General features: G+C 35.2%; 1 protein-coding gene across 2 annotated transcripts in view; it reads right to left on the reverse strand.

Annotated features, from left to right (window-relative positions):
• LOC149804114 (uncharacterized) overlaps positions 1–24,346 on the reverse strand; it is a 48,452-nt gene extending 24,106 nt beyond the window's left edge. Inside the window, exon 1 of one of the 2 annotated variants that reach the window (XM_089954078.1) lies at positions 23,542–24,342. In XM_089954078.1, coding sequence (XP_089810204.1) covers positions 23,542–23,655 — 114 coding nt within the window. In that variant the 5' untranslated portion in view covers positions 23,656–24,342. Of the gene's footprint in view, positions 1–23,541 lie in introns of both variants that reach the window. The other variant, XM_089954079.1, reaches the window with a different exon arrangement.
• Positions 24,347–27,306: the final 2,960 nt, after the last annotated feature.

Genomic DNA, 27,306 nt, shown 5'->3' on the forward strand with positions numbered 1-27,306 from the left:
AACAAATTCGTCATCGACTTACCGAATTTTAATGCTAAATCTGTTTTTCTGAAGTTCAACATACATCGTGGGGAAATTCTAATTGAATACATTCGCTGTCAGCCCTTTTATTTTTCATTTTTTATTATTTCACTCTAACGTCACACTGACATTTCAATGTTAAAACCTGAGACTAGATTAGAAGATCACAAGCAGAAATGTATAAGAGTATGAGAAGGAAACGAAAATGAAAAGATATACATGCGTTCGTTGCATTCTCCCATTTAAAAATACTAAATTAAAGCCAGAGTGACTTCCCGGGAACATAGTACATATTTTCTGGACACAAAGAAAAGATTTGCTCTTCGGGGTTTGCCAGATGTACGTATTAAAATGAGAATCTCCTCAATCTGTCACTACTTTTCGCACGTTGTGGATGTGTCCATCTCTTCGGGTTCTTGTCTAAAGTTTAAACACCCAAAAAAATGCTCTCACATTACGCATTAGGTTTATTACATTTAGCGTCGTTTACAGTATTTAACATTAGACTTATTACATTTAGCGTCATATTTATTGCATTTAATATTATTTGCTACATTTAGCGTCGTATGTATTGCATTGAGTGTCATTTGGCGTCGTTTGTTACATTTAGCTTTATTAAAATTAGCGATGAGAGTGCAAAGAGTAATTAAAAATCTTTTGATAAATGAAATATAATACAGAATAATAACTAACGATGGAAAGCATCGCAAACATCCACATTTTTATTTTCTAACTGCCGCACCTTTTGCTCACCTCCCATGCGCATCCACTTCCTGGTATATTCTATATGTATTTTGTCATGTTTAGTACTTAAAAGTTCTAATATCAATATGCGAAGGAAATAATTCAGAACGATGCGAGATCTCGCGAATGGGTTGCAAGATTACCAAGTGTGATTAATGCATTAAATAATGAAATTACTCGAACAACTTCTATGAAACCCATTAATGCAATTACAAAAATAATATACCAATACAAAGACATGATCTTTCAAGAAAACCAGTATTAGGAAATGTTACTGTAAAATGTTTATATAAACCTGGTGAACTTGACGGTGGTAACAAAGCGCGACTGATTCTATTTGGAGTATTACGACACATTAAATATCCAGCGTGGTACGATCCACGGGTAGACCTGCAATCTACAGACTAGATTCAGCTGCTCCTGAACGTGGATTTTGTTCTTGAACAATTACAAGTAATTCCTGAAGACACACAATTATCACCACATTCACTTTTGTAAACTAGCACCTCGACGTAGATTACATTAAAGACAGGTCAGCATCACATTTTCGCGTGTGTGGCCAAAATTACTATTAATTCTGTCTACAGTAAATTCTCTTGTATTATTAAAAATATTGCTCCACAACATTACTGTGTTACAGCTCGCACAATGATTATTTTGCTGTTGTTTTAATGTCATTATAAATTCAGCATCGAGATCAAAGTCGCGTTTACTTTTTTGTTACTGTTTATAACTAATTTTTCATACTATGTCATTATCAGTAACATCGCTATTGCCAGTAGTTTCTGTAAAGTTTATGGCAATTCTCCTCAGCTGAGATATTCTTCTGACTCGAGACACTGCGAGATAAACTAAATTTGACCATTCGATACGATCATCAACTATCCAAACATTTGTATCAGAGATGGTTAATCCTTGTGATGAATGAATCGTCATTGCGTATCCTAGCGTCCACGGAGTTTTGTTCATGATTAATGCGCTCTCAACAACATTGACAGGAACTAAAACAATATCATTTAATACAAGATTTTGTTTTTCTGACGATCCTTGTGTATCAACGTCGATATTCCGGCGTCGCGCATCAACTGGTCGATAACACAATGGTACGGGTAGATTTGAAAATTTTTCTTAATGTAACATAAATAATTTTGTTGAAGTGTATCATGAACTAATTTTCTACTTGCAACTATCAAATCATCTGGTCTTCATAAATTCCAAAAATTATTAATAGGAGTTTCTTAAATTATTTCACGCATTTTTTCACACTGAACTTTATTCGGTTGTAGTATGATTGATTTCTTAAGCTCACTTACTTCTGGATCAAGTGCTCAATGATCATCAGTTATTTCTTCATAATAATCTACAATCTTTTTTAGCCATTCGGGCGGAGACAATCCAACAAAAGGTGGTGGTTGACCATGATCGCCACACGTTATTACAGCAGTATTTTTTGTCAACAACCAATCAAAAAATGTTTCTAATGTTTCTAACGACACTGTACATATTTCATCCCAAACAACAATCCTTGGAATATATTTCTCTCCCATTCGTTCAGAAGTCCATTTATCTCCCTTCCATCGAAGGAATGTATGATTAGTACATGATTTAATATTTCTTTCCATCATTTCTCTTGCGAGTCTGTGTTCGGGTTAAAACGACCATATCAAAATTCCGAAATAGTTCGATCACACGAGTTGTTTTACCAGCACCCCAGGCACATTGAGATAAACAGTTTTATGTCTAGCTACGGGATCATACACCGACGGTGCAGACCATTGCTTTAATCTCTGATATTTTCTGCAGTAAATATCCTTACTTTCAGCGTCGGCGGATTCAGGATAATCAAGTATATTTTCCTGTTTTATTCTCCATTCACCCCATGATGCATAAGTACCGATATGTAGTTGTTCTATCAATCCTGAATATATTTTATTGATATAAAACAAATCCATAGCGACTCTGACAGCAAACTTAGAAACTCTACTTATCATCCATAATAGATTTATCGAAACGTGCGCGAGCATTGAAGATCTTAAATGAGTAAATTTTGGTGACCCACCATCAATATAACAGACAATTGTACCTAATTTAGTTCCGACCAATAAGTTAACAGTGCTTCGACTTAAAACCTATTTCTTTTTTTCGTTGTATCTTGCAAACTTAAATGACTCGATACAAGCGAATCCAGCCAAATCAAAATCTGGTAATGGTCCATTTATCGATACTCTGGTCATTTCATGTGTGGGCTGACCAAATCTCTAAAAATACTAAAAAAACTCTCCCATACCAAGAACACTTCCAGGATAGCATGCAACCATATCAACCGAAATAACATCTTTATGATCGTATTTACTATTCCACAATCCAACGTGTCCGTATTCGACACAACTCGATATTATATCACTGAGAAAATCCAATCGTGTTGGTTTCCACGAATTGTTCTCTCTAGCAAAATCAGCTGCGACTGACGGAATCGTAAAACAATTACTGATTAATTGTTCAGCATCATCGGTATATATTAACGAAAGATTTTTCATTTCTTCGTGGAGAAATTATGTGCGATAAATAACGTCATTAGGTCGTACAAACTGATCATATTTTCTATCATCTGAACTTTGAAATAACTATACTGATACAGGATCGTTTTTACTTATTTTGTTAATAAAATCAAATATACCATCGTTATAAAATTTAACAGTTCGATTTCGTGGAAATGTTAAAGCATTAGTCCACGCATGCTAATTATGATCAATAATTTCAACCAAAGGTCCGTTTCATCTATATTTTGATTCGTACAAAATCTATCCGGTTATCGATTTTAGTATTATTGGAAATTTTAGTTTCTTTCCTAGCTCAGCGACATCTTTGACAGCCGCTCCGGTATCCTTAGCTATTTCTCCCCACTCATTTTTTATTTTACGTCTTGTATCCGTTAAACCATTTCTACTTATCGCGTTTGTAAACTATTCCCTTTACTCGTTCGGCTATTAATTTGTTTTTGAAAATTTCATTGGTTTTAGATTATTAACGCTGGCTTATCATTTATCGGATATAACGCGTAGATAACCGCGGTTAAAGGATATCCTCCTTCAGAATATGGTTTTTCGGTGCCAGTCAACATTCCTGGTTTGGAATATTTACTCAGCATGAAGGACAGGGTCATGTTTGTCACGGATAATCCAGGTATTATTGTCTGTTTCTGCAAATACAACAAATTTTACTTAAAAAAGATATTTTCGATCGTCGAGATAATTAATGATCGTTGCCGCTCGTTGGTCGTTCATCGTAGCATCGACACCATCGGTGTTGTTGATGATTTTAAACGTTGACTACATATGACATGCGCCATCCTTCTTAAGTTCTTTCTTGGCGTCATGAATTTTATTAATCAAAGTTTTATTCGTCAGATCAACCACAGTTCGTATCGGTAACTTGGGGGATATTCTGTCAAGATTAAATTTATCTTTAGAAGGCTTAATCATCTTAGATCATCTCTCAAATTCATCCATATTACAATTAAGACAAATATTCAAGTATATATATATAGACAAATCATTAAACAAATGATATTATATATAAATGGAGCAAATAGAGTTTGTGAGACATCCCAGAATTTTTTAAATATTTATCGGGTAGAATAAAAGTCAGAGGATAATTAATCACGACAGGGACTTAGTTGCCATAACTTTCATTTTTATCACTACTTTCAGTTTTACTCTCACTTTCATATGTGACATCCATTATTTTTGGATTTCTAAGTATCAGCTAGCTCATATATCCCGTTTTAACATCGGGGTTCTCCCATTAATTTCTCGAACTTCAACAAAAAATGCACCCTCCCACCATATCACAACGTGGTGGGTAATCTTTTGCACTCTCCCGGGGTTGATTATGGGGGTGTGCAAAAATATGCTGAATGCAAAGAAGGATCCGTATATGTATTGTGCCGTCCTTAACACAAACATTGCATGTATTTGTGCTGTCCTTAGAAATAAGTTATAAAATTAAGATTATATGTTGTGCCGTCCTCAGACTTAAGATTGTACATATCTAAAAAGCTTACTAGACAAATCTCAATTTGGCTATTCTCACTAGAAAAACGTCACTATGACTATTGTCATTAGATAAACCTCACGTTGGCCATTCTCACTAGCCAAATCTTAAGTTGGTTATTCCTACTAGACAAACGTCAATTTGGGAAACTAGAGAAACGTCAATTTGGCTATTCTTACTAGAAAAATATCACTTTGTCTATTCTCACTAGAAAAATATAAATTTGGCTATTCTCAATAGACAAAAGTGAATTTGTCGTCCTTAGAATTAAGTATATATACGCTCTAAATATGCTTCTATATGTATTTGTGTCGTCCTTAGAATTAAGTATATATATATATATACATATATATATATATATATATATATATATATATATATATATATATATATATATATATATATATATATACGCTGTAAATATGATTCTATATATGTTGTGCCGTACTCAAAACAAAACTTATATGTTGTGTCGTCCTCGAAAATGGTCAATTTTACCTAATATATATTAATTTTAAATATACATTTTATATACAAAAAAATCAATTCTGAAAATATTAATGCTAATATTTCTGCAATTAAAAATTTAAAACATGACGGTATAAAAATTCAACTTGATCCAGAAAAAATCATTTTTCATTTTGAAACATTACAAAATGGTAAATTTGAAGGTGGCTATACACTATCAGCGGAATATCGATTAATTAAGACCATCCAGCAACTTATGTTGCAATGTTTATCAACAGTGAAAGATACAGAAGTGGAGAAATTCCTACGGCTTTCAATCGCGATTGAAAACATAAGATCAAAATTATCTGACGAATACGAAACAAAAAATACTATTAATACACGCGTAAGACAACTCAAATAGATTATATCAGATCATGAAAATGAAAACGCTGTCACATATGAAAGTGAGAGTAAAACTGAAAGTAGTGATAAAAATGAAAGTTATGGCAACTAAGTCCCTGTCGTGATTAATTATCCTCTGACTTTTATTCTACCCGATAAATATTTAAAAAATTCTGTCTGTAATTTTTTTTTATAGAATATACCAACCAATTTAATGAAATCAGATTTTTTTATTGAGAATTAGAAAATATTTTTAAGCTGATCAGATTTAATGTAGGAATGTGCATAATTCAGAATCTGATCGCTATCACACGTGATCATAAAAATATGTTCTCGCCACAGCTCATCTAATTGTTCCTACGTCAACAAAAAGTCTTCATCAATAACTATATTAACACTAAATTGTTCTGTGTTGACTGGAGACTGTGTCATTATTGTTTTAATGGCGTTTCAAGTACCTCCTCCTTGTCGTGTATGAAAACTCTCACATCTTGGTACATTCTATAATATACCTCTTGATTAAATAATTAATTGTAAAATCGTTATGATCTTACGTATAAATTTATATTTAAAAATTCTCAACGCAGGTCATTTAAGTGTCTGGATTGGTCAGTAAGTTTGAAATGTATTCTTGATAATAAATTTTTATGACATCGTAGATAAACAGGAGAAATAGGTTCTTGTACAATCAAATATCCAGGAGGTACTTGCGATGTAAATGTATACAGAATATATCCTTGTTGAGCTTGATTTGATTTTTCAAGATCTATTTGATAGCTGCCATCAATTACATCACAAACAAGATTGACTGCGATCGTGAAGTTATATTTACAATCTCTGGTGAAATATGACGAACTTCACGGTATGGATTATTGTTATGTTTAAGAATAGTTGGAGGTGGGTCTACTTTTCTCCATGACTCAACAATTTTAGGAAAATTTTCATTATTTTTTTTTAATTTCCTCTTTAATAAATTTTGGAACAGCAAATACAAAATCTCCTGGTAATTTATACTCTTCTTCTGTTATTTTATAATAATTGATAAACGGTTTTCTAGGGCGGGGAAAAGAAATAACGTAATTATATACTTCTTCAATGAAAGTTGTATTGACATAATCATAATCTGATTCTACTTGATTGAGATGTTGTATTGATTCAATGATTTGTTGTTTTATATCATCATTATAGTATTGTGATAAGGACGTAAAGAGATTTCGTATTTTCTTGACTGATTGATTGATCTCGGAATTAATGGGATCGGAATACATTTTATAAACGTTCGTGTATCTTAACTCATCACTAAAACCATAAATATTGTATACGTCATCAGTTCCATTCCAATGGAAAATATTTCGATATTTTGGAGTTGTTATATATTGTTTCTCATTTCTTAAAAATTCAATTAACTTTGGTTCTAATGGTCTATGATACTCTGGTGGAATTTCAGGCCAACCTAAAACAGATCTAATTCATGACTGATAAATATCTACAACGCAATCTGGAGAATATATTTCAATTGCAGCTGATAACGTCGGTTTATGAACTAGTATAGCTATTTATGATTCTTTTCATGTTACATTTTTCATTCTAAATTAGAATTTATCATTGATTTGTTCAATTTGATAATTACCCGTAGGAATAGCGACAACCTGCCAATCACGTGTTCAATCATCTTTATTTTTTGTGTAAATACAAACGAATTATTCGCCTGCAATCCACCAAATGATTTTGATCTGATATTTGGCTAATTATGGTATACTCGTAATTCTGCTAGTGCGATTTCTTTTACTAGATTTGCAGTTGGAAAGTTAACACTAAATTCTGGATTAGTTGAGCTCACTGATAACATCGTAGTTTTTCACGGAGTTGTGTTCGTTTTGATCTGTTGAAGTAGCTCACCTGGGGACTTCAGTGGAGTTGATATTATTATTTAAATTCTGCTTTTCTAAATCAATCACAGTCATTGCTTCTTTGTAGATTTTGATCATATCCGTGAACACAAAATCTGATATTTTTCCATCACTAAGACTTGTTGATAATAACGAGGATAATTTGGAGTATGCTAACGTAGCTGTGTGTAATTTTATTATATAATCATGCAATTTTTCACTTCTGCACGTACATATTTTTTTGAACAATATTAATAATACCGGCAATTGTTGAAACTGAATTGTTACAACTACTTGTGCCATTACAAGTAATGGTGTTATTGCTGATAATAATACACCGGTTCCAGCAATAACAGCAGACGCTGAATAAACAATTGTATCAACAATAACTACACGTCTGCGATATTTCTTTACCTTTAAAATATACTCGTCAACAATATCATTTAATTTTGTTTGCCATTCACGTGCTTGATTGTATCTATAATGTTGAACGTTAATCGGAATACTCATTGTATTTTAATTAGGTGGGAATTTAGCTACTAATTCAAAGTACTAATAATAAATTAAGTCGAGTTTTTTTTTTCTTCGGGTTCCACAGTAAATGTTATCTCGTAGTTTTGGTCTAACATCACTAACATAGATCCACCTGATGGATACCGCCGTGAAATCGTGGAAGATATTATAATTGTTACAACACCAAGTAATGAGAGCCTGTATATACCGGTAATCTCAGCGCGATGTTAAATGGTTTTATTGAGCTGTGACCATAATGCTTTGCCAGACGCTACTGTGTATACTCTATTGGTAATTTGCTTGTGGGGAATTTTAATCAGTTCAATTTTTTAACGATATCAGGGATTTCACTTATAACATATTCTAGTCTTTTTCCAATATCATTGACATTACTCTGCGCTATCGTGATTGACTTTGAAAATGATTTAGGATCTCTGAAAACAACTAATCGCTTATTAATCATTTCAATGTTTTACATAGCTGTTTTAATATCACCGAGATTTGTGTTAATATCAACGAGTTTTACCTCAGCAGTCAACGGATTTCCAAAGAATTCCTCTGCGGTTTCATTAATGTTTCTAAACATTTTAAGAAGATTTGTAAACATATTTACGTGAACGTCATACTCAGCTCGCAGCATGGTCAATTTAGTATATATTGTGTCTACATATTTTTTTTGTTGCGGCATCTTTATCAGATGTAGGATCTCTTAAAACAACTATTTTATTTCCGTTCATGCTGTGTTCACCTTTCATTATATCACTGGTGTTCCGCAAACGATTAGCAACGCTTTTTGCAATTTCATTTCTAATAGTTGCGATTGATATATATGAGTCTCTGATTCTAACACTATCAGTAAATAATGGGATGTTATCCGTAGTAGCACCTTGAACCCTACTAATCATGTCATTCCAGTTGATATTACTCGTCTTTAAAACACCGTAGAAAAAGAAACAAATTCATCTTTATCAACTCCAGAAAGATTCATAATATTGGCAAGTTCATTTTTAGTCGCATGATTTGACAAATCAATATCATCTTTTTTTACTTGTATTTGATAGAAGATCTTCTGCAAATATCAACCATTATACTTTAAGATCTGTTTAAAACGATTGACGGCTACTTGCATACTCGTGCACGACTTTATGAGATGGTGATGTTGATGAAGATATAGCATTGAGCACATTAATTACTTCACGACCACATATTGGCAGATCAGGTAGTGTTTGTGTTGGTAATGATGAATACCAAAATGGAATATTCCTGGCGTATTTTAAAAATTCTACTGGCGGAGGAAGCCCGTATGAATCAAAATAAATAGAACCGCGCGGATCAAATGCGTATGCAACCCAGTGAGTACCAGACCCTGAATTATTATCAAGATTAATAATGCCTGTTTCAATATCGTGGGGCTGTTTCGGTAACTGATCACGCATAAATACACCTGTAAAAAAAATTATATTTAATTTGTTAGCAGCGTCAAGTAAATCAAAGTTAGACATTGGAAGTATCAACGAAGTATTTCTGGAAGTCTCAGACCTTTTCCATATCGATGAGTTTCTGGTAGTCTTAGTCCTTTTCCCTTTTTATATCCTTTACCTGATATTTTATCAATAAACACACTACCAACCGTTCCGGCAGCACCGCTTAAAGCACAAATTGCAGCAGCTATTAATGCTAGTAAAGCTGCAAGGAATGGAAATATTCCACCAACTTTAACTATATCTTTAACTGCGCTCGGAGAAAGATGAAATTGAACTCCAGTTTTTGATTCTAAAGCCTTATTAAAATGTTTGAGCTGAGTCTTGGTTAACGAAATTTTGTTTGGACTGACACCAGAAATTTGATCTTTTTTTAGTGTTATTTTTGTTCCGCATTTACTTGCAAGTTTTGATTGCAATTTTTTCACCCGACCAGACGTCAGAGTGATATTAACGTTACTAAATGAAATTTTTATATAAGTGATTTAAATACTTTCTTCTACTGGTGCGTCAACAACTCCCATTTTCCACCAGCACCCTCAAGTAACATTTCTTTATCTGAAAAAATAACTGCAATTGCTCTGTAATTAGCACTAAGGGGGTTTACAGGAGCTCGAAAGCGAAAATCAACAACAGATTGTCTAGATAAATCAAGATGTTCCAGCGAAAAGTAATAAATTGGATACAGATTTATAAAATCTGTGATATTTGTAAACCGGTATCTACATTTTGATCTCGTCCCATATATGTCAAATATCATATGACTTCGTTCTTGTGAATTTGATAGATCAATATTTTGTAAAGCAATAAATAGATGCCTCGGCGCAGAAACTCCTTGTTGTGATGCTATTTGCCATGTAAATAACGCAGCAATATTACTTTGAACTCTATATGTGGTCATTGTCAAATATGATAGCAATGATTTTCCACCTCAACTCATAAAACTAATTAACCTTTCTTCTTCAGTAATTGATGGAGTCATTACTGGCATCCACAATGAAATTTTTATTAATCTTGCCATACAATTGTGAACAGCAGCAGGACGCCAGATTGCATCGTTGTCATTGGCTTTTCTTACAAGTACAACTTTATGGTTAGCTCCAAAAATAACTTTTCTAACATTTCTACAAAATCCAAAGATATGAGATAGCTGAATTGTGCATGAAAAAACTTCCTCATCATTTAACATTGTTCTGCGTGTAGCCAAACCTAAGTTGTAATTTGCGTTGATTGATACAATTGCTGGCTCATCAACTGCTCCTCCAGCGGCTCTTACATTACCCCCAACTTCCTTGACATGTTCAGGATGATTAGATGTATCTTTAGCAATCATCATTGATGGACCGCCTGATCTTGTATAATCATCTGAATATCTTGCTAGACGAAGTATTGATATAGCAACAGCAACGTCTTTTTGAATTGTTTCAATATTTTTTCCGTCAATCATGTATGTAGCGCTGTCAAGCAACGCCATAATACCTTTGTTAATAAAGCCAACTACATCACCAATTGCAACTACTGTACCATCATCTTGCAAAATTCTACTTTCTACTTCAATAAATACTTCAGCAGGTAAAAAATATCTGCTAGTATCTTGAACTTGTAATTCAATTCGACCACGCTGATCTGGTAGTCGTGCGTCATAAGAATAAAACTGACAATCACGTATAGATTCATCTTTAAGAACGGTGTGTCCATATCAAACGCTGGGTCAAATATACGCTTGAACATATTTATTATAATTGCTATCGTCTAACACGAAGACCACTTCCTGCTATCAGACTAGCAGTTATATTTTTTCCTTTTCTTTTTTCTGATATGGGAATACCAGCCAACACAGGTAGTTTTTAATTAGCAGCTTGATTTATTATTTTACTGACATTTGCAGGCATAACTTCAGTGCTAGGTAATTTTACTGGTGGTTGTGGTTTGCCTCGTACTAATCGAGCTAATCTTTCTTTCATTGATGAAAATGCTTTACCGGCAAGATTACCAATAGCGCCGATGCCTTTATCACGAACAGCCTCAACAGCCTTCATTCTTAATTGTTTTGCAATCGGTATTGCTTTTGGAGCCATCTTTTGAATAAACCCATAACATCATCACCGAGTCTATCTCCGTAAATCGCTTTGTAAGTTGGTAATCGTGAGTTTACTACCCTGACTATTACAGGCCCACGTTGAGCAGTGTGTATAATCATTTTTAAATTATATGCTGATTAATTAATTGTTTTCAGTCACTATGATATTCGACAATTTTATTCATGAGAGAATGACAAATGTTGCGATCCATAACACCGCCTATAATAATCTTTGACAAATATCAGATATTTCATTCATAATTTCTGAAGAATTATTTCCTGGCGTTTTCCTCCGATCAGAACTTCTATTCGGTCAACATCGGCAAGAATACTGTCAGGACAAGTAATAAGACCGCTTCCTGTTTTTGGACCAAAATATTTATCATAAGCTCCATCAATTACTTCTTCTGCTGTAGATTCTCGTTCTTCCTCACTTGTTATTTGTACTTGTTGCTTTGATTGTTGTTTTTGTTTTTGTTGTGGTTGTTGTCGTTTTTGTAAACATTGTAAGCTTTCAAGATGTTTATTTATCCCATCAATATATTTAATATATTTTGGATTATCATTTTTGATATTATCAGTTCGACGGTATACTTTATAAATCCACTTGTGCCAGGTTTCACGAATTACATATTTATTAGCGTTCTCAGGTTTCAGAAATATTTTTCTATCATCATAACTGTGCACGGCAAGTGCAAATAATCTTACCTCTTCAATACTTTTTATGTAGGAATTATTCATCTCGGAAAATTTATCATTTAGTTCTGTTTTATGCTTGTTTTGTTTTTGTTTTTTTTTTTTTTTGTTGTTGTTTTTTGGTTCTGGTTCTCCACCAACAGCACCTTCAAGTTTTTCTTCATCGTCATGTCCTTCTTTAGCATCAGCTATTCCAGCTGGAAGATATCTTAAAATCGTTTTTGTTTGTTTAGTTCTTTTTGCTATCTTTCCAGAGTGTTCAGCAGTTTGTTTAACTGCTGCAAGAATACCTTCAGTAGCTTCTGCAAATATTTCCGTAACTTGTGTAATAAGTTTAACAAATTGTTCTGTACCTTCTTCATATTCACCATGTGATTCTTGACGTCTTGAAGTTTTTGTACATGATAATCACGAACAGGCCAAAACTTTTTGATTGCTTCTAATATTTCTATAGTTTAACTAGCTCTGTAAGACTCCGTACCCGGTGTCATTATCGAAAAAAAACAATGATCTTATTATAGCAGCAGACAGGGTGTAACCTCAATGAGACATCAGGCGGATAAACGGAAACGCGCGTACAAAATTTAAAAAAAAAAAAACTACAAAGACAAAGTAACAAAAAAAACTAACCCAATTAGAGAAACTCTCGTTTAAGTTAGAGGCTTTGGTTTAGCGTTAGTGACCTTATTTTTTATATATTTTGTTTCTCACAAGATCTTAGTTTTCAAAATAACTTTTCAGCAAAAGGTCTGTTAACCCTCTCTGCTCCTAATCCAAAGACACATGCGTGGAAGAGCGTTAATATTAATAGGATGTTTCAGAGGTTTGCGTACTCAGTCGAACGTTCTAGAAACGTTTTCAAACTTGCGCTAAAAGGGCTGCAATCATGCCCACTGTAGGATTCATGTTAATACAGCCTAGATATATGATAAAGTTTGGTCATTATTTTAAGCTGATAAATTCTTTCCTTTATAGATGGCATATAATTAAATGTTATGTATATCTATATTTTTGTAATTCCTGATACATTATTTTTATCTAATTTGTTTAATTTTTATTCATGGCTGTAAATTATACAGATTATCTTTAGTTAAATATTGCCTACCTGATTAGGGTCTGTTACATAGGAACTATAAACAGACGTTTACGTGTGTGTTGACAGTTACTTATAATAATCTTAATAATAAGACTTAATGACGACTTTGGCTTAATTTCATTGGCTGATATGGTTTGGACGGTTTAAGAAGAATTCAGAAAGTTCTTATTGGTTGGGCTAGGTCTCGTGAATATAATCGTAGTGGAAAGTGTATATAAGGAGAGAACTGAGTGATAAGATTCATTCCTAATTTGGAGTCATCCTCATTTCTTGTGTTCCTGTTGTAAGTCTGAAGACATGTTTTATGTTGTACTTGGATATTATTCGAGAGGAAAAACCTTTGTTCAGACTGTTCAATGGAAATAGAAAGTGTTCATTTTTTGGATTATAATATTATGCTGGAATTATTGTGAATTATTCAAAGTGTTCTGGACAATGTCATCTTGACAATGTCAAGACTTTTAGCGGACCAGTACATATCCGGTTTTGAAATTTATAAGAATCTTTTCATTTTTTTTTTTGGACCTTCGTAGAACTCTATCAGGATTTGTTTGGATTCACTTCATAATATTGTAAGTTCCTCTTACATTTTCATGTATATCTTTGATAATTATTTGTTAAGTTTTACAAAGTAACTTAGTTTGTGACCACGGAGTAGCAACAAACTGCATATAAAGACATGTCTCATTCCAAGCTTGCTCTTGAGTATCAAGATTGAATCCAAGCTCTGACAGGTATTACATCCCCGTATCGTAGACATCTCGTTTTAACTGTCTGACCTGATAGACAGATTTAAGTAAATTGAAGATAAAATGAGAGAATAAGTTCGAGTGCTTCTGATAGCTATTAGGACACTACCAATTTATGTTCTTAGGACCCTGCTAGTTCCGGTTCCGTTTAAACAGCCAAATCTGGCTCCTCTAACACGGCCCGTTCTGGGTCCTAAATACGTCCCAAAGATTACCAGCCTTTCCTTAAATAAAGAAAAGCGAATAGATGTAATTGTGTTGGTATTTGATGAACGTTTATTATGCTGAACTGTTGCTGTTGCTGAACACGTGTCTAACTTTTGCCTGTTTTTATTCTGTTTCTGCTTCTGTGTTTTGGACTATGTCCGTTTTGTTTCGTTTGTATTTGTAGTGTTGATCAAAGGAGATGGTTTATTACGTTTGACTCGATTGTTGTTATTCTTGGGTTCATCACTGGCTTTACTATTGTCTTTGTTATTGCAGTTGCTTCCTTTAATATTTTCATTGCTGATGGAGCCTGTACTATTACATTAGGTTTTTTCCTTGATTTTCAACTTCTCATTGAAATATCTGTCTTTTTCTGTGTCTTTCTACCTTCTGTGACTTGGAAGTTGACATCCCTTCGATTCAAACCTACCACGAAAGAAAAAGGTTGCAAGTAAGAAAATAAAAAACAGACAGTTGGTGTCATCAAGAGTGCTAGAGACGGTACTGTGCCGTTAGGACACGTACGAACTCCAGAAAGCAACGCTACTTAAATACGATGTCTCATTCTCTCTGTCACTTTTACTTTGTCGTTGACCACGATGTCTACCAACCCTGATTTCTATCGCGCTTGAACCATATAAATCGAGGCAGTTCCAGTCTGACCATCGTTGTTGACTCATCCTCCTATGAAGATGTGTTCAAGACTAGCCAAGCTGAACGGAGCTTACGTGAATTTACATCGTGTCAGGAAAAGCCTGATACCGAAGCTTGAAGAGTTAGAGAATGTCAGAATGCTGAAAGTGACCGAAGACCAGAGAGAACGGTAGCAGCAGCAACAGATGGAGCCAGACAGAGGATTTGTCGTCTGCCGTGTAGACACGAAAGAGTTGTCCTTCTCTTTTCGAAGAAACGGGCCCTTTCCTGTGCTGAAGCCTGCCTCCAGACGGGGACGCAACCTTAGACGATAAAAGATTGCCATAACTCACCAAACCACAACAACAGCTATTTTCAGTGCTACCCCAATGCTATAGAAAAGAGATACTAGTTCAATTGGCAATCATATTATTTTGTGTGTCTATAAGCACTTCGTTTCTATTTTATGTCAAAAAAATAGAAATGCGTCTATCAACACTTCCTTTCCCTGTCTTGTCAAATAGTCAGTGTGTTTTTGTTTGTAGTTTGTGATTGTAGGTTAAAAAGTGAGTGAGTGTTTCTTTTAGGTCCGCGCGTTCCATGTTTTTATCTTGTCTTGACTTACTTGAATTATAGTGATTTTCGTTCCAATGGAGCATGTATCACTGGTTTATTCACGCACCGCGTGATTTTTAATTACTCCTGGGGGAAGTGAAGACAGCCTCATCCTCCCAGGCTTTTATGTACTCACATAGTACATTTTAATTTAGCCACTCAGGTGTAGGACTAACTAGTCCTTAACAACCTGACTGAAAGGCTTTAAACATGAGTGGGAATAGTCACACCACACACTCATGTTTCTTAGTTGGATTGAAATGCCCCAGGTGTCAACCCAAGTAGTATGTAATGCCCGCTACAATTGGTCGGCCGCGATGACGTCACATTAGGACACCTGGGCGTGTGGTAGGTGGAAATCGTTCCACATTATGCCACGTGTACGATATCAGAGCGTGGTAAAGGAGGAAAAAGAAGCCAGCCATGGATGTTAAGTACTCCCCAAAACGCCAGGCCGTACTTATTTCAAATCAAGTCCAGTTTTTGCTAATGGACAATTAAAAATACCAATAGTGTGTTAGCCACCTGTGCAATTAGTTCAAATCTTACAAGTCTGTTAAATTTCCTACTTCCTAACGTACCTATCCAATATTAGTACGTAGTGTACATAAAAAGCCCTACTAGTCCTATTTAAGTTAATATGTCTAAGCGACATATGAATGTTTTGTCACTGTTAGGTTTAACAAGTTAAGTTTGTTGCGGTGTTCCAATGGATCAAGTTTGTTTCGAAAATAGTTTAGTCAGGGATCGATACCAAGCCAAAGATGGTTCCTTATTTAAAAAAGGCAATCTTTTGGAGCCCTAAAAAGGGCTATTTTTGCTGCTAGAAAGTGCCACGTCGCTCTTCCGCCCTCACGATCTTTTCCGCACTCCTAGTCTCATGATTCTTGATGAATTGGGGGAGAACTCTGACCACAAATCCCCATTGAGAAGGTTTTGGTTTAAAGGTGTCTAGAGATTTGTAGGCAATGCATTGTATGGCTATTATGAACTGCCCTGCTTTGTTGACGTCATACAATGCTTGATCCAGCCCCATTTCGGTGTACTTCTCAACGAGGGGGTCAATGTCCCCCTCCTCCTCCTCAGCCGCCTCCATTTCCTCTTCTGATTCTGATAATAGTTATGTCCCCCTCCTCCTCCTCAGCCGCCTCCAGTTCCTCTTCTGGTTCTGATAATAGTTCTTCAGTTGAGGTAGATAGTTCCAAATCCGCTGCTATGGTGTCAGTCACTGTTATTGTTGTTGTGGTTATTCTTTCAGCTGCGATCGCCTGTAATACCGGAGTGAAAGAAGAACGTAACGCCTCCGATAATTGAGTTTGAGTTTGCCATACGCTTCTCTGACATAATTGGCCCTTTGTTCTGCTACCACTCTTTCCGAGGTGGGTTCTTTTTTAGTTATAGACATCTGTTGGCTAGATGTTATTTGTGGTCTCGAGGTGGGTGGTGTGCTAACTGGCTGGGTCTGCATATCTTGCTCCAGCTGATGTTGCGTATATTTCTTCCCTCTACGCCGAGTTCTGGGCCTAATTCTTTTAATTTCTTTGTCCTCCCATATTAGTAAGAGCGTGGTTCGGTTTGGCTGTGCTCGTAAGCTCCAGCCGGAGGCGATCTTTAGACCTAAGCCTTGAATAGCGCTCAACGCCTGTGCAGGGATTAATACTTCCGTCGCTAACTCCATTGTATTGCTCCTTCTGTGTTCGCTGCAGATATTTTTGACATGTTTTTGAGATAACATCGGTCTTATAAGTTCTGGTAACGGGATGCTTTCCTTCATGTCCGCACTTCACGCATATAAATCGATAGCGTTCATCAGTCTGGCTACTCGTCGCTGATTCGTGAACTACGAAAAATGAGTAACAGTATTGCAAAATTGCTTGAACTCCAAATGCACCTGAAGTATACTAGGCCTCTCCTGGATGAGCTGGCCATGGAGACAATTCAGGAAAGTGCCAGGCTTGAAGAAGACGAGGAGAGGAAAACTAAGAAAGAGAAGGAATAAAGAATCCTGCCTCACCTCATGCAAAGTCCTCTGTGTGACGTCAAGGCTGAAGTGAGGACGTTTCCACAACCAGTACGATGTCAGCTACAACCACAGACACAACAGCCACAAAAACAACAATAACCAGTACCACAATGCAGCCACTACCAGCACCACAACGTCATCATGCACGGGGGTGGCATTGGAGAAGGAAGGAAGTCTTCACTATTCCAGAAAGTGAAAACTGGGATGATGAGGCCACTCATAACCACTCAAACCAGTTCGAACAACGGTTGAAGCCGTCGATGTGTCTGTGGTGCCCGGCCTGGGAGGTGTCATCATTATCCAGGTGCATCTGGAGTTCAAAACAACAGCCCTTCTCAGGGCTACCCCAATACTCTAGAAAAGAGACTATTCAAGTTGCCAATTTGTGTGAATGTGGAGTAGTGTAACTCACTCCTTTCCTGATGTATGTGTGTATGTTTGTGTATGTGTGTGTGTGTGTTTGTATGCGTTCGCATACGTTGTGTGGATATAATATTTGATTTTTTCTTCTTCCCATGTGTGTGGATAGTATATTTGGAGTTTGTGTGTGTTCGCGAACGTTGTGTGGATAGTAGAGTTTGTGTTTGTATGCGTTCGCGTACGTTTGTGTGGATAGGTATATTTGGGGTTTGCTGTTTTTTTTCCTCTTCCTCTATGTGGATAGTATATTTTGGGTTTGTTTTTGGCTCCTTCCCTTGTGTTGATAGTAGATATTGTGTTTGATTTTTTTTTCTCATATCCGTGTGTGCATAGTATATTTGGGGTTTTGTTTGCGTGCGCGTACGTTGTATGGATAGTAGATATTATTTTTTTATCGTAAATATTGGGGTATTTTCTATAGTAGATATTGAATTTGTGTGTTTGTGTGGATAGTAGTGTGTGTGCTGTTTGTCCCCTTCCCTCTGTATGGATAGTATATTTTGGGTTTGTTTTTTCTTTTTCGTTCTGTGTGGTGTGTGTGTATTTGTGTGTTTGTATGCATGCGCGTACGTTTGTGTGGATAGTAGATATTGTGTTTGTATGCATGCACGTACGTTGTGTGGATAGTATATTTGGCTTTGTGTGGATAGTAGAGTGTGTGTTTGTATGCGTTCGCGTACGTTTGTGTGGATAGTATATATTGGGTTTTTATAGTAAATATTGGGGTATTTTTATAGCAGATATTGTTTTTGTTTTTTACCCTTACCTTCAGTCTGGATAGAGTGTTTGTATGCGTGTGCATACGTTTGTGTGGATAGTAGATATTGTGTTTGTATGCGTGCACGTACGTTGTGTGGATAGTATATTTGGGTTTGTGTGGATAGTAGAGTGTGTGTTTGTATCCGTTCGCGTATGTTTGTGTAGATAGTAGATATTGTGTTTGTATGCGTGCGCGTACGTTTGTGCGGATAGTAGATATTGGATTTTTTATAGTAAATATTGGGGTATTTTTGATAGTAGATATTGAGTTTTTTATCCTTCCCTCGGTGTGGTGTGTGTTTGTGTATTTGTGTGTTTTTATACGTTTGCGTACGTTTGTGTGAATAGTTGATAATTGGTTTTTTCCCACGTTACTTCTGTGTGGATAGTATATTTGGGGTCTGTGTTTTCCTCTTCCCGTGTGCTGTGTGTGTATGTGTTTGTTTGTGTGTATGTGTGCGCGCATATATTTGTGTGTGTACGTATTGGTCTTTGTTTGTCTCTATAAAACTCCCTTTATCCCTATCAAATATATTTCACCTACCTACCTACCTACAGTAACGTGTATTTATGTCGGCTACTTGCAACATTGTTGCCTTTATTCCCCTAGTGTTCAGTACAGTGACGTCATTGAAGATGTAAATTTTGAGACTATAAATATACATTTCGGTTTTTCCACAGGTTGTAGCTATAAATGAATGCTATGGTTTTTAGCAGGAACGTTACACAATTTGAGGCTATAAATAGATAGTGGTATTTTCCAAATGAATTTCTCACAAGTTGTAGATAGAAATAGAAAATGGGATTTCATAGGAATTTCAACAGGTTATTGCTATAAATAGATACATGGGTGATTATCCACGATCGTCACACAAGTTGAGACTATAAATAGTTACTAGGTTTATCCATTTTAGTCTAAACCAATGTAATCTAATGTTCGGGGAGATATTTAGTCTCCTTTAAATTCTGGGACAATTTCGTCATTTTAGCGTTACTTTAGTCACATCCATTTTGGCGTTGGTCTTTTCCTTGATTATAGGTTTTTATTGCATCATTACAATTATGCAAATTTATGAACACCGCCAACATAATTTCAGGTCAAGGTAATGTTTTATATATAAATATTGGGCTTCTATTAATATATGTCTGTCTCTGTCTCTGTTTTGTTTGGCCCTCTACCATCCTTGTCCCTAGACAGGCCCTACATAATTTCCCCATTGTCCCTGGACACTCCAACCTATGTTAAACTTTCCCTTGTCCCGCTAGAGTCCCATCCATGTAAAATTCCCTATGCTAAATTCCCCTTGTCCCTATACATTCCCAAGATGTTTATCCTTATATGTTCTCATTTGCCCTACGGTATCAATCTATGTCGAAGTGTTTGTATGTGTTATATATGTCTATGTCTATATATCTCCTGTATTTGTCTCTATCTAGAGTAGCGCGTATTCAGGTCAGCTACTTGCAATATTGTTGCCAGTGTTCCGTCCAAATGAGGTCAGCCCCTTGCTACATTGTTACCAATGTCCACTACCGTGACGTCACCTCATCTGTTCCATACCTATTATCGCTATACAACAACCCCACTTTCCCTTGACGCTATACAAGCCCAATATTCCCCATGTTCAATTCCCCTTGACGCTAAACGTGCCCAGGATGATCTGAAAAGTCTTGACGCTATACAGGCCCAAGGAGATCCGTGATGTATTTTCCATTGACGCTATTTAGCCCCCATATACTACTATTATCAGACACATGCACAGATTCATTTTTTCATATATATATATATATATATATATATATATATATATATATATATATATATATATATATATATATATATATATATATATATATATACTTTTTATTTTGTCTTGGTTGTTTTCTCTCTCCCTCTCTCTCTCTCGTTCAGTGTTGTTGGGTGATATTGAAGTAAGGTGATTATTGATGTCATTGTGGGAATTTCAAAGCTCTTAAATTTCAAAATAGTGTTTTAATCATAGCTTTAAAAAAGAACCCCAGTGTTATGAACCTAGATCCGTTATTACCTTTCATATTTGCCTCACTGTGTTATAACTGACAGAAGAAAACAAAACAAACACCCTCACATTTCAGAATGCTTACCGTATACGTGTACATTTGTGCTACACATCCAATTGGATGATAGGTACAAAACCATATTGTGCTAATATTCACATAATGCATAATATTTATTAAAAATATTGCACGTGTATACACAAGTATATTAATGAATTTGATAACTCATTGAAATTTGTTCGGTATTTTTAAAATTTTGCTCCAAAGACAAATATTGATATCTACACATGTACTGTATGGCACACTATACGAATTTCGTGCAAGATACTTTCATACATAATAAGTAAAGTTATCTATTCAACTACATTTATTTATTTATTTCTAAAGTACGAATGTAAGGATAGATAGATAGATAGATAGCAAAATAGATAGATAGTTATATAGATAGATAGATAGATAGAAAAAAAGAATAAAGGAAAGAGATGGGGGAGGGGCATATTATCTTTTCCTACGTCAATTCCCGATATTTTTTGTCATGTGATACAGAAACGTGATATTTCAACGACGAAAAATTTACAACGATATATTTTTTACATGCGAAAATATATGAATGAAAAAATTATGCAAATTATTTCTCCAGTAAGTGCACTAAAACTATATATATAGTTGCAACGTGAAATCTTAGAATATGTGGTATCAATTACCGTCACCTAAATCCCGCCTAATGGGCGTGTTCAAATTTCCAACATAATTTACAAATGTAGTGGTAACCATTAACTCAGGGTTCAAAATTGGGATGTTCTAGATTATGCTCAAAATTTCACGAACGTTTACTTCCTGTTAAATGAGACATCCTTTAGATTCTTTTATATTCTGTTGACAAAGCAAACACAAGCTTTGGCAAAGACAAGAGTCTTGTTTGAAACATTGACATGACGATAAACACTGCACCGAGTGGCATTGACTGCAACAATACAAAGCGAACTATAGAAACATGTACAAACATGTTAAGACGTACCTATAGATTTCTTTAGTACAGTGCATGTCACGTTCTTGGTGGGCACCTATCCATATAACTACATCCGTTTGACTTAAGAGAAAGCCGTTGATTGTTAACCAAATATTCACAGAAGACATTTCGGGTGCTTGTGAGAAGAAGACATATTGCCGATCAGAAACTATTACTACAGTGGTACTTCCCACAACAACAACATCAACTCTCTCTCTCTCTCTCTCTCTCTCTCTCTCTCTCTCTTATAAAAATCCTGGAAAAATAACTTCTTTCAGGAACGCAGCTTATTCCTATGTTATTTCACTACTGATGAAATCTTAACGTGCAATAAAGATACGTCCGACTCGGTGTATACTCTCTCTCTCTCTCTCTAGTGATCCCTGTTCATCTCACAAATTACATTAAATTAAATTATTAATCTCTTCCATAATGCACGATACAATGGATCACTATATGCGTATTTAAGTAGCGTGTATATATGACTAACGTGTATATAAGTGACATGTAAATATAAGTAACATGTATTGATATAAATTATATGCATAAACGAAAATAAAATTGTGCAAGGACAGAGGGAGCTATGGGCGGATCAGTCAATACGTGGATGCATAGGCTGATGCACACATGGATGAATTTTAGTATGGAAACATGAATGGTAGTGTTTTCCTTATAGCCCTTCGTGACTGAACTTAAACAGGCATCGTCTTTTAATTTAGACATCAGTATGAACCGAACAGAAAATGTTTCTCTACCTCATCTCATCTTAATAATTTTTCGATTAGCTCTGATTTGGTATAAACTAGTACATAAATATATGTTTTTGTTTTTGAAGCGATACATACACACCCACCCACCTATATATATATATATATATATATATATATATATATATATATATATATATATATATATATATATATATATATATATATATGTGTGTGTGTGTGTGTGTGTGTGTGTGTGTGTGTGTGTGAGTGCGTGCTTAAAGAATTCCAGTATAGTATAATTATATAATGTTAGTGTGCGTACCAAAATTAACTTATGAGCAAGGCGAACATAGTATGGCTAAAACCTATATAAAGAATATTTATTGATGTTCAAAGTTTAAAAACTTCAGGACTATCTTTCATCTAACTACATTTGCACTCATCATGGTCATCATAATCATCATCATTATCATTACCATATTCATCAACTATGTATTGAACCTGGATGGCTCACTAATGATCTGAAATCAGGATGGTTTTGCTAGACATCAGTTCAGATTCTGCTGTACTAGATAGGGATAAGGCTCACTGATTTAAATTGGACTTGCGGTAAAACAGACATGCCCAGTCCGACACTTAGATACTGATTAGAGGAGGGGTTGTTTATATATATATATATATATATATATATATATATATATATATATATATATATATATATATATATATATATATATAGTTATAATGACAAGATAAGAAATCTTAATATGTATATATATATATATATATATATATATATATATATATATATATATATATATATATATATAATTTTTGACGCAAAGACAAACGATTAGAGAGGTTCGTTTATCATTGCCATAGCCTGCCCACCACCAGCTTTCTCTCTCTCTCTCTCTCTCTCTCTCTCTCTCTCTCTCCTGTCAGAGAACATACCTTGTCCTTGGCCACCCTCACCTTCTCTACTTCCTTTTTATCACACCTGCCAGCGGGGTCTTCCATGGCCTTGTCTGAAGACTTTACTTCATGGGAATCGGAGACAACCAACATAGTTAAGATGTCTGGTAAGTTGCAGATCTCTTGCCGGCCTCTCTAAGCAAATCTGAGCCAGTTGAATAATCCATTTTTCATGATGTAAATTGTGCATGTATTCCTCTTTTCCAGTAAAACCAATTGCCGTGTGCAGTTTCAAAAGAATTGGTCGAAACTGTAAACCAATGCTTTCACCCATAATTACTATTTTATGTACTTTAAACCACTATATATTATATGAAAGGTAGACGAATTTGAAATGAAATCCGCCTTTATACAATAACACTGCACCCATTATATCAATTATCAAGAAGACACAAATAACACAAGGAAATAAAACAACGTTTTGTTAAAGAGCTGTTTTGATCGTAGTCAAAAGGCAAATTTAGGTCCAATACAAGTTTGTGAGGAATGCATATCCTGAAGACTCCTGCATCACGCGTCTCATGTTTAAGATCTTATCATCTTAAGAGTTGTGACTTCTGAAGTGTATTATGATTGCTTAAAAAGGTGTCTTATTTCATGCCATTATGTACCCATCCCCTTCTTTGTTTTGGAAGCCAGTGCATTTAACCAACTGGCAAATTGAAAGGTTAACCCGTCTTATTGGAGATAACAGCCATACTGTCTGAAATGAAAAAAAAAATTAAAAAATATTATGAACCAGTTCATGAGTATTTGAGGTGGCGCTCACCAGATAATATGTACTTTTGAGAGAGTGACGTATGTAAGGTGAAGTAGTTCGCATTTAAAACATGCACAGTGGAGAGAATGTTTGCATTCCTCTATGCTACATTAATGTAATGTGGATGATATTTCTTTTGGATATTGTACTTTTGGAAATTTTACATGATTTAAGCACACTGCTAACTAAAATGACTGCTCCCTTGTGTTAAAAAATCAGTCTGAATTAGTCTAAAGTACACTATACACAGCAGCTATTAAAATAGGGAAAATGAATTTTGCCAGACTAGACAATACCAGTTTCTGAAAGTGCAATGAATGAATTACCAAATATATAAAATGTAAAAAAAAGTTATCTGCTCTTTTTTATACAATTTACCTCTGAAGTTCAGGAAGTGAAAATGACCAAGTAGAGCTAGCACTTTTTTGAAAGATGCACATTTGAAGTAAGGCCAAGCTGTATACTCTATAACCCATAGTACACCCATCAATCATACACCAAAATAAAGGGAATTAAAGGTTCTTTGCATTATACCTAAGATATACAAGGTCTTTTTTAAATAGCCAGTATAACCAGTGAGGAAAGCCGGGGACATTCGTTTTCTTTAAAATCCTAATGCAAAATGCGAAACTGTATAGCGCCACCTGAGATGTTGAATCACAGACCGTTCCAGTCTGGTTCAAATACTTTTCTTTTCTGATATGGGGCGAAATAAAACCGTTGTGGAACGATCCAGTATTTCATAACAAGACAACAGTTATTCATGAAAAAGGTTTTATTCATTTTTCAAAAATAGAATTTACTTTTCCGTGAGCAGTTTCAAAAGATTTAGTCCTAACTGTAAACTGCAAATCAAAACGTATGCTCATAATTAATTGTGTACATACATGAATCCACTCCTTGTTTGTGAAAGTCAGAAACATCTAACATGAAATGAGCCCATATAGAATATCACTGTACCCATTGCACCAGTTATTAAGAAGTCAACAACATCAAAAAAAATAGGAAACAAAATCATTGCTTACACACCTGTATTGAATTTGCATTTAGATCCAGAGCCATACTAGATTTTATATAAACAAAAATTTTAAGCCATCATGGATTAATGAAAAAATATGTTTTCTCCTCAAAACTGAATAATTATTTGATTTTGAAAGTGTACTTTATAAATCAACGCAGAGAAAAGGGGTTTTCAGAACAAAAAGAAAGACAGTACAACCAATTATTGCGTTATTTTAGTATTCATATAACCTTGCTTTCATGCTAGGACGTCAAGCAGCAGAGAGGGTAAACCCACCTCAATAAATCCGAGCAAAGAAGTCTATACGGCTTACTTTAAAAGAGGAAGGTTCCATTTTGAAAAATGAAGCTTTCAAAAAGGAAGGCTCAATTGGAAGCCCCACCCCAATGCTGGGCAAAAGGTCTATACGGCCTACCTTAACGGAGGAGAGGTCGCACACTCTCTGCTGCTATCTCTGATCACGTTTGGTATTTATGTATACCGCTGAGTAACATAAATCACATCTGTGTTTTTACGTCTTCCACGCGAGAATATCTGAGGTGGATTTGATTGTTTGTCCAGCATCACATCGTCGTATACAACTAAATTATTAATAAACCCATCGAGGTCATCTACCGATGGTGCTTCACCGATATCAGTAATAAATTCAATAACGTCTTCGTTTAACAACTTTGCATTTTCATGAAAATCCTTAAGTACTTCGTAACATCTCTGATCTTCATCTGAAGGAACAACTAAATATAACTTATTCCATCTCAACCATCTCATTATCAAATTAAGTAACAGTTGCGTTTTACCAGACCCAGATGGACCTATTATGATCATTCGGACAGAACTTGGTAGCGCTGCATGATGCTTGACCGGCTCTTGATTTCGTGTCGATGAAAAATCAGTTACATCCATGTTATAGAAATATTATAAATAATATAGATTTATATTGTGTAAAATGCAGGACGAGTACCCCCACAAGTGGACTAACAGATACAACGACAGAAAACTAACGACAAGCACTTACGGGTAAGTGTGAACGATGTGGTACAAACATATTTAAGTTTATTTCCGCTGACAAACCAACGGACAAAAATAAAAGGAGGTGATATTGCCGCGAAGTTAACAAAGTTACCAGGCTAATTACCCAGGAGAAAAACATCTTCCAGGATATAATTATTTTGGTCCTGGTACCAGACTTGATATCCGACTTGATAACCAAGATCAGCAAAGACATAGTGAATATCCATTAAACGCTATTGATAAAGAATGTCACGCGCATGATGTAGCTTATAAATGTAAGGATCTTCAGCAGCGACATACTGCCGACGTAAAATTAATCATGCGTTAAATTCCATAAAAAAAATAGATCTTTCAAAGAATCATTAGCTAATTGGTTGGTGAGATCTGCGATGAAGGGTACACTAGCATTAGGAGCTGGTAAGTAATCAACCGATTATTATTATAATGGAGTCGATTTATTATAGTCCAAGAGGATATTGGAGGGGTAGAGCAGCGATTAGTAAACTCGCTGAAGCAGCAAATATTACACATGTTGCTGCTGAAAATGGTTAGCACGACAGACAATATGGCAAAATGATCTACCACCGCCTAAACGAATCGAGTATGCAAATTTTGATGTTAGCGTGCCAAATGAAGTTCACCAGTCTGATATTTTATTACCACACGATACTATCAAAATTGGCAGACGTCAATTAACATATCAATATGCGTTAATTGTCGTTAACGTTGCAAGTAGATATAGAGAAGCAGAGCCACTATCAGCTAAAATAGCTGCTGAAGTTGTATGTGCTTTTGAGCGAATTTATTAACGAGGACCCCTACGATGGCCACAACTATTACAGGTTGATCCTGGCAAAGAATTTCAAGGTGCAGTATCATCGTTGATGAAAAAAAATAACGTCAAAATACGACGAGGACATACTGCAATTCATCGTGAACAGGCTATTGTTGA

Source organism: Sinohyriopsis cumingii, chromosome 3, assembly GCF_028554795.1.
Source record: "Sinohyriopsis cumingii isolate HCF-2022 chromosome 3, ASM2855479v2, whole genome shotgun sequence".
NCBI classification, from domain to species: domain Eukaryota; kingdom Metazoa; phylum Mollusca; class Bivalvia; order Unionida; family Unionidae; genus Sinohyriopsis; species Sinohyriopsis cumingii.